Source organism: Coregonus lavaretus (assembly GCF_964263955.1).
Source record: "Coregonus lavaretus genome assembly, contig: HAP1_SCAFFOLD_1501, whole genome shotgun sequence".
NCBI lineage: Eukaryota > Metazoa > Chordata > Actinopteri > Salmoniformes > Salmonidae > Coregonus > Coregonus lavaretus.
In genome coordinates this window covers 33,168-44,922 of record NW_028157117.1, presented here as the reverse complement: position 1 = coordinate 44,922, position 11,755 = coordinate 33,168, and the positions used below count along the sequence as shown (strand labels likewise).

The 11,755-nt window shown below is 48.2% G+C and overlaps 1 protein-coding gene across 1 annotated transcript in view; it reads left to right on the top strand.

Moving 5' to 3' along the window:
* LOC311125793 (uncharacterized protein) overlaps window positions 1-11,755 on the top strand; it is a gene marked incomplete at both ends in the record, with an annotated part of 35,425 nt that continues 23,670 nt past the window's right edge. The window contains one exon of the mRNA XM_084199827.1: window positions 1-85. Coding sequence (XP_084055953.1) covers window positions 1-85 — 85 coding nt within the window. The remainder of the gene's footprint in view (window positions 86-11,755) is intronic.

Here is an 11,755-nt window from a genome sequence, read left to right as displayed (position 1 = left end):
ATGAAGAACACAGACATTGATGGCCAATTATATGCCAACGTAAGAGCCTTCAAGCCTAGTACAAGAGATGAAGTTGTTGCTTCAGGTAAGATCACACACACACACACACACACACACACACACACACACACACACACACACACACACACACACACACACACACACACACACACACACACACACACACACGCACACACACACACACACACACACACACATAAATTACACACACAATACATTCAACAGGTGAGTTAACCCTGTAGTATTATAATTTTACAGTGTATTTGGAAAGTGTTCAGACCCCTTGACTCTTTCCACATTTTGTTATGTTACAGAAAATGGATTAAATAATTTTTTTCCCTCATCAATCTACACACAATACCCCATAATGACAAAATGAAAACAGGTTTTTAGAAATGTTTGCAAATGTATTAAAAAATAAGTATTCAGACGCTTTGCTATTAGACTCGAAATTGAGCTCAGGTGTATCCTGTTTCCATTGATCTTCCTTGAGATGTTTCTACAACTTGATTGGAGTCCATTTGGTAAATTCAATTGATTGGACATGATTTGGAAAGGCACAAACCTGTCTATATAAGGTCCCACAGTTGGCAGTGCTGTCACGGTTTCGGCCGAGGCTGCTCCTTCTCCTGGTTCGGGCAGGCTTCGGCGGTCGTCGTCCCCGGAGTACTAGCTGCCACCGATCTATGTTTCATGTTCGTTTGGTTTGGTCTTGATGTTGTACACCTGTGTCTAGTTAGTCCTTGTTAGTGTTCTATTTAGTTCTCGTTGTGTGTGTCTGTGTTTGTGTGTGATTGCGCTTCTGTTTCGTGTTGGAGCTACATTTTCCCTCCAGTGTTTTGGAGAGGTTATTTTGCACATGTTTGTGCGCTGTTTGTTTTGTCGCCTGTGTGCGCCGTGTATTCGCCTTCGGGCTTATTGTGCTTTTGTCGTTTATGAATATTGCACTAAAGCCTTTGGACTGAGCCTCTGCGTCCTGCGCATGATTCATACACCGCACCCACCTTCAGCACCCTTTGACAGAATCACACACCATAATGGAATCAGCAGGATCGGCAGTGACGCCTGTGTCGCTCGAGGAGCATCTCCGTGGGCAAGAGGGCCAGATAAGACAACTGGAGACCGCTCTACAGGAGGTAATCAACACCTTGCACCGATGGGAGGCCAGCAGGGTACCCACACCTCCACATACCCTGCCCACCCCATCGGTCGGTCCACCAGTCCCAGGTTCGGAACCCAGGGGGATTCGGCTCTCGCTCCCGAGGGCGTATGACGGAACAGCTGCCGGGTGTCAGGGGTTCCTCCTGCAGGTGGAGCTCTACCTGGCCACTGTACACCCAGTGCCCTCGGGATACGAGAGCGTTTCCGCCCTCATCTCCTGTCTCACGGGCAAGGCGTTGGAGTGGGCTAACGCCGAGTGGAGGAGGATGGACGCCAACACCATCACCTACGCCGAGTTCTCCCGCCGCTTCAAGGCCGTGTTCGACCATCCACCTGAGGGCAAAGCGGCGGGGGAGCGTCTAGTCCATTTGAGACAGGGGAGGAGGAGCGCTCAGGTGTTCGCTCTAGAGTACCGGACTCTAGCGGCGGATGCAGGGTGGAATGAACGGGCTCTCATCGACCAGTTGGTCGATATGTCCATCCGTTTAGACACCCTGCTGGCCACCCGTGGACGTTCCGAGGGGGGTCCGTCCATTCCGCCCTCCGGCACCTCCGAGCCGAGCCCTATGGAGCTCGGGGGTGCCGGCGCTAGAGAACGGAGGAGGAAGAGCCCGAGGGGGCCTGTCTCCTGCACCAAGTGCGGTCGTGGAGGGCACACTGCGGCCAGGGGCTGGGGAGGGTTCTCCGAGGGAGAAGACAACAGGCCACGCACTGGGGGGGCCTCCCAGGTGAGTAGACGCCCCACTTACCCAGAGCTTTCTGTTGCGCACTTTTGTATACCTGTTGGTTTTCCACAGGTTGCACCTCATTCCCAGCATAAGGCGCTAGTAGATTCAGGCGCAGCTGGGAATTTTGTTGATCGAAAGTTTTGTTTAGAGTTAGGGATCCCTCTCCTACCAGTTGACAAACCTTTTCCCGCTCATGCCTTAGATAGCCGCCCGTTGGGATCGGGGTTGATCAGGGAAGTCACAGCGCCACTTAGGATGTGTGCGCAGGGGGGTCATGAAGAGACTATACAGCTGTATCTTATCGACTCTCCTGCGTACCCAGTGGTGCTGGGAATTCCCTGGTTAAGCACCCATAACCCTGCTATTTCGTGGCAACAGAGGGCTCTCGATGGGTGGTCTGCTCAGTGTGAGGGGCGATGTCTGGGTGTTTCCGTGGGGGCAACTTCGGTGGAGAGTCCAAACCAAGTGCCCGCACTGCACATTCCGCCTGAATATGGGGATTTAGCTCTTGTGTTTAGCAAAACTAGGGCGACGCAGTTGCCTCCCCATAGACAGGGGGATTGTGCGATTGATCTCCAGGCAGGAGCAGCGCTCCCACGGAGCCATGTGTATCCTTTGTCTCAAGAGGAGAGAAAAGCTATGGAGACTTACATAGCCGAATCTTTGAGACAGGGATACATTCGGCCTTCCACTTCCCCCGCCTCTTCGAGTTTCTTTTTTGTGAAAAAGAAAGATGGAGGGTTGCGCCCGTGCATTGATTACCGTGGTCTCAATCAGATTACTGTGAAATACAGTTATCCACTCCCTCTGATTGCGACCATGACGGAGTCATTGCATGGGGCGCGGTTTTTCACAAAATTGGATCTCAGGAGCGCGTATAACTTGGTGCGCATTAGGGAGGGTGATGAATGGAAAACAGCGTTTAGTACCACGTCAGGTCATTTCGAGTATCTTGTCATGCCATATGGGTTGATGAATGCTCCATCAGTCTTCCAATCCTTCGTAGATGACATTTTCCGGGATATGCAGGGACAAGGGGTGGTAGTGTACATTGATGACATTCTGGTGTACTCGTCTACCCGAGCCGAGCATATAACCCTGGTGCGTCGTGTATTGAGGAGGCTATTGGAGCACAACCTATATGTCAAGGCAGAGAAATGTCTGTTTTTCCAGGAGTCGGTCTCCTTTTTGGGTTATCGGTTGTCCGCGTCAGGGGTAAGAATGGAGGTGGATCGTGTGTCCGCTGTGCGTAATTGGCAAACCCCAACTACTGTAAAAGAGGTGCAGCAGTTTTTGGGCTTTGCGAATTACTACCGGAGGTTTATCCGGGGTTTTGGACAGGTGGCAGCTCCCATCACGTCCCTTCTGAAGGGGGGTCCGGTGCGACTGCAGTGGTCAGCCGATGCGGACAGGGCCTTTAGGAGACTGAAGGACCTGTTTACGTCGGCTCCGGTGCTGGCGCATCCGGATCCCGCATTACCCTTTCAGGTTGAGGTAGACGCGTCTGAGGCTGGTATAGGGGCCGTTCTCTCTCAACGGTCCGGCACGCCACCTAAACTCCGCCCCTGTGCTTTTTACTCAAAGAAGCTCAGCCCGGCGGAGCGTAACTATGACGTTGGGGACAGGGAGCTGTTAGCTGTAGTTCAAGCCCTTAAGGTGTGGAGGCATTGGCTTGAGGGGGCTCAACACCCTTTCCTCATTTTGACTGACCATCGGAACCTGGAGTACATCCGGGCAGCGAGGAGACTGAACCCTCGCCAGGCTCGATGGAGTATGTTTCTCACCAGGTTCGTATTTAAAATCACGTACATCCCTGGGTCCCAGAATGGTAAGGCAGATGCGCTGTCCCGGCGGTATGACACGGAGGAGAGGTCCGTTGAGCCCACTCTCATACTACCGGAGTCTTTCCTTGTGGCACCGGTGGTGTGGGAGGTCGATGCCGAAATCGAGCGAGCGTTGCGTACCGACCCCAGCCCTCCACAGTGTCCTGAGGGTCGGAAGTACGTTCCGCTCGAGATTCGGGATCGACTCATTTACTGGGCTCACACGTCACCCTCCTCTGGACATCCGGGTATCGGCCGGACAGTGCATTGCCTTAGCACTAAATACTGGTGGCCCACTTTGGCTAGGGATGTGAGGGTGTAAGTCTCCTCCTGCTCGGTGTGCGCCCAGTGTAAGGCGCCCCGACATCTGCCCAGGGGTAAGTTACAGCCCCTACCCGTTCCACAACGACCATGGTCCCACCTCTCGGTGGATTTTGTAACAGACCTTCCCCTCTCTCAGGGGAATACCACCATCCTGGTCGTTGTGGACCGGTTCTCTAAGGCCTGTCGTCTTCTCCCTATGTCGGGTCTTCCTACTGCCCTACAGACCGCTGAGGCCCTATTTACCCACGTCTTCCGGCATTACGGGGTCCCCGAGGATATAGTGTCTGATCGAGGCCCCCAGTTTACCTCCCGGGTGTGGAGAGCGTTTATGGAGCGTTTGGGGGTCTCGGTTAGCCTTACCTCTGGGTACCACCCGGAGAGTAATGGGCAGGTAGAACGTGTCAACCAGGATGTGGGTAGGTTTCTGAGGTCGTATTGCCAGGACCGGCCTGAGGAGTGGGCGCGTTACATTCCCTGGGCCGAGATGGCCCAGAACTCTCTCCGCCACTCCTCTACCAACCTAACCCCTTTCCAATGTGTATTAGGTTACCAGCCGGTTCTGGCACCGTGGCAGCAGAGCCAGATCGAGGCCCCTGCGGTGGATGATTGGATGAGGCGCTCGGAGGAGACGTGGAACGCTGCCCACGTCCACCTGCAGCGGGCCGTCCGTCGTCACAAGGCGAGCGCCGATCTCCACCGCAGTGAGGGGCCAGTGTACGCACCCGGAGATCGAGTCTGGCTCTCTACCAGAAACCTACCCCTCCGCCTGCCCTGCCGGAAGCTGGGTCGGCGGTTTGTGGGGCCCTTTAAAGTCCTGAGAAGATTGAACGAGGTGTGTTATAAGTTACATTTACCTGTTGAATATAAGAATATTAACCCCTCGTTCCATGTGTCTCTTCTCAGGCCGGTGGTAGCTGGTCCACTCCAGGACAATGAGATAGGAGAGACTCCTCCGCCCCCATTGGACATCGAGGGGGCTCCGGCGTACACCGTTCGGTCCATCTTGGACTCCAGACGCCGGATGGGGGGTCTCCAGTATCTCGTGGAGTGGGAGGGGTACGGCCCGGAGGAGCGGTTCTGGGTGCCGCGGAGGGACATCCTAGACCCATCTCTCCTGTCGGAGTTCCACCGGGACCATCCCGCGCGCCCTGCTCCGCGTCCTCCTAGTCGTCCCCGAGGCCGGGGTCGGCGCACGGCTGGAGCCGCGCGTCAAGGGGGGGGTACTGTCACGGTTTCGGCCGAGGCTGCTCCTTCTCCTGGTTCGGGCAGGCTTCGGCGGTCGTCGTCCCCGGAATACTAGCTGCCACCGATCTATGTTTCATGTTCGTTTGGTTTGGTCTTGATGTTGTACACCTGTGTCTAGTTAGTCCTCGTTAGTGTTCTATTTAGTTCTCGTTGTGTGTGTCTGTGTTTGTGTGTGATTGCGCTTCTGTTTCGTGTTGGAGCTACATTTTCCCTCCAGTGTTTTGGAGAGGTTATTTTGCACATGTTTGTGCGCTGTTTGTTTTGTCGCCTGTGTGCGCCGTGTATTCGCCTTCGGGCTTATTGTGCTTTTGTCGTTTATGAATATTGCACTAAAGCCTTTGGACTGAGCCTCTGCGTCCTGCGCATGATTCATACACCGCACCCACCTTCAGCACCCTTTGACAAGTGCATGTCACAGCAAAAACCAAGCTATGAGGTCGAAGGAATTGTCCGTAGAGCTCCGAGACAGGATTGTGTTGAGGCACAAATCTGGGGAACGGTACCAAAAAATGTCTGCAGCATTGAATGGCCCCAAGAACACAGTGGCCTCCATCATTCTTAAATGGAACAAGTTTGGAACCCCCAAGATTCTTTCTAGAGCTGGCCGCCCGGCCAAACTGATAAATCGAGGGAAAAGGGCCTTGGTCAGGGAGGTGACCAAGAACCCTGTGGTCACTCTGACAGAGCTCCAGAGTTCCTATGTGGAGATGGGAGAATCTTACAGAAGGACAACCATCTCTGCAGCACTCCACCAATCAGGCCATTATGGTAGAGTGGCCAGACAGAAACCCCTCCTCAGTAAAAGGCACATAACAGCCTGCTTGGAGTTTGCCAAAAGGCACCTAAAGGACTCTCAGACCATGAGAAACAAGATTCTCTGGTCTGTTGAAACCAAGATTGAACTCTTTGGCCTGAATGCTAAGCGTCACGTCTGAAGGAAACCTGGCACCATCCCTACGGTGAAGCTGGTGGTGGCAGCATCATGCTGTGGGGATGTTTTACAGCGGCAGGGAGACTAGTCAGGATCGAGGGAAAGATGAACGAAGCAAAGTACAGAGATATCCTTGATGAAAACCTGCTCCAGAGCGCTCAGGACCTCAGACTGGGGGAAAGGTTCACCTTCCAACAGGACAACGACCCTAAGCACACAGCCAAGACAACGCACGAGTGGCTTTGGGACAAGTCTCTGAATGACCTTGAGTGGCCGAGCCAGAGCTCAGACTTGAACCCGATTGAACATCGCTGGAGAGACCTGAAAATAGCTGTGCAGTAACCGCTCCCTGCCACTGCCAAAGGTGCTTCAACAAAGTACTGAGTAAAGGGTCTAAATACTTATGTAAACAAGGTATTACAGTTTTTCTTATTTTTCTGTTTTTTTTTGCTTTGTCATTATGGGGTATTGTGGGTAGATTGATGAGGATATTTAATCCATTTCAGAATAAGGCTGTAATGTAACAAAATGTGGAAAAAGTGAAGGGGTCTGAATACTTTAAGAGTGCACTGTATTAGTTCCAATCCTGGATGATACAGTAAAACCCGTTACCAAAGTCCTTACTTTAATAATTTGTGATTCAGTTCATGTTCAGTGGTGGAAGAGACCCTCTGGAGTTGCTGCAGTGTGTCTGGGGCTGCTGTGTGTTCTCCTACTGGCTGGGATCATAGGCCTGTCTGTCTACTGTAAGTTTAGTATGTTGTCAATGAGACTTAAGTAGCTTACTTAATCATACTTAATCATCAATGGTGTGGTAGTTACATGTTTGATTAACTTTTCCCTTTTACAGATGGAGTTATTGGTCATCACGAATCAACAGAGAGAGACCAGCTACAGGCCAGTTACAACAACCTGACTGAAGAGAGAGACCAGCTACAGACCAGTTACAACACCCTGACTGAAGAGAGAGACCAGCTACAGACCAGTTACAACACCCTGACTGAAGTGAGAGACCAGCTACAGAACAGGATTATGTTCTATGGTGAGTGCAGTTCATTCATTTCATTTAGTACATAGAAGAGGTATGTTATGTTTGTAGACTTTTTAATGCCTGCTGTTCTGTTGTGTTTATCTCAGAGAAACCTTGTCTAGCTGGTTGGTGGAAGTTTGGCACCAGCTGTTATTATCTCTCCTCCACGATGAACACAGCTGGGGGCGGTCAGCGGCAGTGCAGAACAATGGGTGGAGAGTTGGTTATTATAACCAGCAGAGAAGAACAGGTAATAGATAGTACATTAGTAATACTATAATACTACTGTTTCTTTATTATCATCTACTCTGATTATTTATTTTATTTTATTTAACCTTTATTTAACCAGGTAAGCCAGTTGAGAACAAGTTCTCATTTACAACTGCGACCTGGCCAAGATAAAGCAAAGCAGTGCGATAAAAACAACAACACAGAGTTACATATGGGGTAGAACAAAACATAAAGTCAAAAATACAACAGAAAATATATATACAGTGTGTGCAAATGTAGCAAGTTATGGAGGTAAGGCAATAAATAGGCTATAGTGCAAAATAATCACAATTAGTGGTAACACTGGAATGATAGATGTGCAAGAGATGATGTGCAAATAGAGATACTGGGGTGCAAATGAGCAAAATAAATAACAATATAGGGATGAGGTAGATGGGCGGGCTAATTTCAGATGGGCTGTGTACAGGTGCAGTGATCGGTAAGGTGCTCTGACAACTGATGCTTAAAGTTAGTGAGGGAGATAAGTGTCTCCAGCTTCAGAGATTTTTGCAATTTGTTCCAGTCATTGGCAGCAGAGAACTGGAAGGAATGGCGGCCAAAGGAGGTGTTGGCTTTGGGGATGACCAGTGAGATATACCTGCTGGAGCGCATACTACGGGTGGGTGTTGCTATGGTGACCAATGAGCTAAGATAAGGTGGGGATTTGCCTAGCAGTGATTTATAGATGGCCTGGAGCCAGTGGGTTTGGCGCCGAATATGTAGTGAGGACCAGCCAACAAGAGCGTACAGGTCACAGTGGTGGGTAGTATATGGGGCTTTGGAGACAAAACGGATGGCACTGTGATAGACTACATCCAATTTGCTGAGTAGAGTGTTGGAGGCTATTTTGTAAATGACATCGCCGAAGTCAAGAATCGGTAGGATAGTCAGTTTTACGAGGGCATGTTTGGAAGCATGAGTGAAGGAGGCTTTGTTGCGAAATAGGAAACCGATTCTAGATTTCACTTTGGATTGGAGATTCTTAATGTGAGTCTGGAAGGAGAGTTTACAGTCTAACCAGACACCTAGGTATTTGTAGTTGTCCACATACTCTAGGTCAGACCAGTTGAGAGTAGTGATTATAGTCGGGTGGGCGGGTGCCAGCAGCGTTCGACTGAAGAGCATGCATTTTGAAGAGCATGTGGTCCTCTGTAGCTCAGCTGGTAGAGCACGGCGCTTGTAACGCCAAGGTAGTGGGTTCGATCCCCGGGACCACACGTACACAAAAAAATGTATGCACGCATGACTGTAAGTCGCTTTGGATAAAAGTGTCTGCAAAATGGCATATTATTATTATTATTTAGTTTTACTAGTGTTTAAGAGCAGTTGGAGGCTACTGAAGGAGTGTTGTATGGCATTGAAGCTCGTTTGGAGGTTTGTTAACACAGTGTCCAATGAAGGGCCAGATGTATACAAAATGGTGTCGTCTGCGTAGAGGTGGATCTGAGAGTCACCAGCAGCAAGAGCGACATCATTGATATACACGGAGAAAAGAGTCGGCCCAAGATTTGAACCCTGTGACACCCCCATAGAGACTGCCATAGGTCTCTTTCAGAACATCAGCTGTCTGGATTTGTGTGAAGGAGAAGCGGGGGGGGCATGGGCAAGTTGCAGCGGAGGGTGCAGAGCTGGTGGCCGGGGTAGTGGTAGCCAGGTGGAAAGCATGGCCAGCCGTAGCAAAATGCTTGTTGAAATTCTCGATTATTGTAGATTTATCGGTGGTGATAGTGTTTCCTAGCCTCAGTGCAGTGGGCAGCTGGGAGGAAGTGCTCTTATTCTCCATGGACTTTACAGTGTCCCAAAACTTTTTGGAGTTAGTGCTACAGGACAGTGGCGGCTCCTGAAAAAATTCTCAGGGGGGGCAATTTTTCTGATGATTTAGGTGACCTACACACATTTTTAAAAAGATATGTCCAGCAACAACATGAAGACAGGGGCAGCATATAAGTCAATACCAGAAGCATTTATTGACTGATCTCAAAAGTGTTGGCTTACAAAATCAAAATAAGTTATCACAGTAAAAATAATCAAGGGTGTTCTTTCACATTCCTCAACACTGCATAAACAATATGCATTTCCATAAACAAATGAAATATCAGCTGAAAATACAGCATCTTGGTATTTGTTCAGATTGCAGGATCAACAAGAGCTTTTACCACATTTTTTGCCTCATGGTTGAATTGGAAATATGTGCACCTGAGCATAATTCACAACAAGCAAGCAGGAGCTTTTGATAGAGGCTACTGAAAACATTTATGCAAGTTATTGGTAATAAGACATTTTTATAGACTTCCATATTCTGCCCTCTTGTATAGATTTGTGAAAATGAACAGTGATAGACATTTTGCCTGAAAACAGAATTTGAAAGTAATTTCTAGAAAAGGTAAACACAGCTATCTGTATGGCTTTGTAAAAACGAACAACCATATTCTGGCCAATTGTATAGATTTGTAAATATGAACAACCATATTCTGGCCAATTGTATAGATTTGTAAAAATGAACATGAACAGATTTTTTTTTTTTTTACTTTTTTTAAAATGAAAAATAACTATTTTAAACAACATCAACTGTGAACTGATTTGGGCGTGTGTGTGTTAAAGAGACAGACAGGGAGGGACAAAGAGAGAGAGAGGCTACATTACTTGTACTGAAACTGTTCTCTTCTCTGTTTCAATACAGCAAAGCGTTCAATGACTTTCTCATTGAAATCAGGCATGCTGAGGACTAGTTCCCTCTCCATGGAAAGCATGGCCAGTGCATTCAGACGTTCCTGGCCCATTGAATTTCGCAGGAATGTCTTAACTCGTGTCAAAGTTGAGAAACATCTCTCAGCTTCAGCTGTTGTCATGGGAGTAGTTATGAGGATGTTCAACAGAGTCACAGTCTCAGAGAACGTCTCCTGGAGGTTGTAGCTCATGAGAACCTGGTACAGTGCCAGTGCACCACAGCATCCCTTGAATTCAGGATTCTCATAGATCAGAGATAGTTCTGTCTTGAGCTTTGCCTTGCTCAGCATGGGGTATGCATTCACAGTGGCATTCAGAGCCTCATCAGGAAATGAATGGCAGTACCTTTCAAACATGTCTGCTTGCAGTAAAGGTAGCACTCACAAGGTGGCCAGAGAAAGAGAACCTTTCTTTGGTGTGATCCAGGATGGTGTTGCAGACCTCTTCAGACAGCCTCTGCTTCTCCTCTTCTCTCAAAGCTGTTCTGGGTCTTTTGGCTCCTGTTGCTTCTTGCAGCTGCTGTTGAGAGGAGTCCCTGAAGGCAAACAGACCAATGTGTTTGTTGGCTTTGTACAGTACTGTTGTCTATGTGATGCACAGGTATATGCAATGTATCCATGTATAGTACAAATACTTCAGTTCCACTTAAAATGGGCAGGGATGCATAAAGTCTTTAGTGTTTAAGTTAGCCTTTGTGTCTCACATAGCCTGGATGTTCAGCACAGTATACAGTGGTGCTCATAAGCTTATGATTCCATGCTAAAGTTGACTAAAAAGAGGAATAAAAAAGAAAAGAAAATTGGTGTCCTTAAAGGTTGGATTTTCCAACTTTTTTAATTAAGTCATTAAGATCAATTTCCAAAAGATTTTTTTATTTTTTTATTCCTCTTTTTAGTCAACTTTAGAATGTGTTCATACACTTATGAGCACCACTGTACAGTACACATAGTATATAAATTAAGCTAGATTACACCACTGGCCATATATAATGAGAATAATGTAATTTCAAACACAAATGCAGTCTCCTTTCATGCATACATTTTCAAATAAAGCTCTGCTTTGAGAAAGATCGAATGATATTGTTTAATCTTACCTTATGGCCTGCACACTGCTTGTGAAGCTGTCGAGGGCACGTTTGATAAAGACAGCATCGATGTCCTTCTTCTGTAGCTTCTGGTACAGAATGTCGACGTGGGGCATGATTTTGTGAAAAAGCCGCAGGAAAAAAATAAAATCTTCATCATGTAGCATCCTCACGTAGCCAGATGCCTCTCTCACGGTGGGCTGGTCAAATGAACCCAATGAACCCGTCCGAATGGCTTCAAAACATTCTATGAGGTCGTCTCGATTCTCGTAGACAGTGTTCACGACTCTGCTTAGTAGAAACCTGTTGAATTATTAAATTTGGTCTGGGAGGTCCTAATTGTTTCGTTGCCAATTTATCTTGATTTGTTCGCCGACAAAAAGGAACTTCTTTCAAAGAGACAATCGAGTT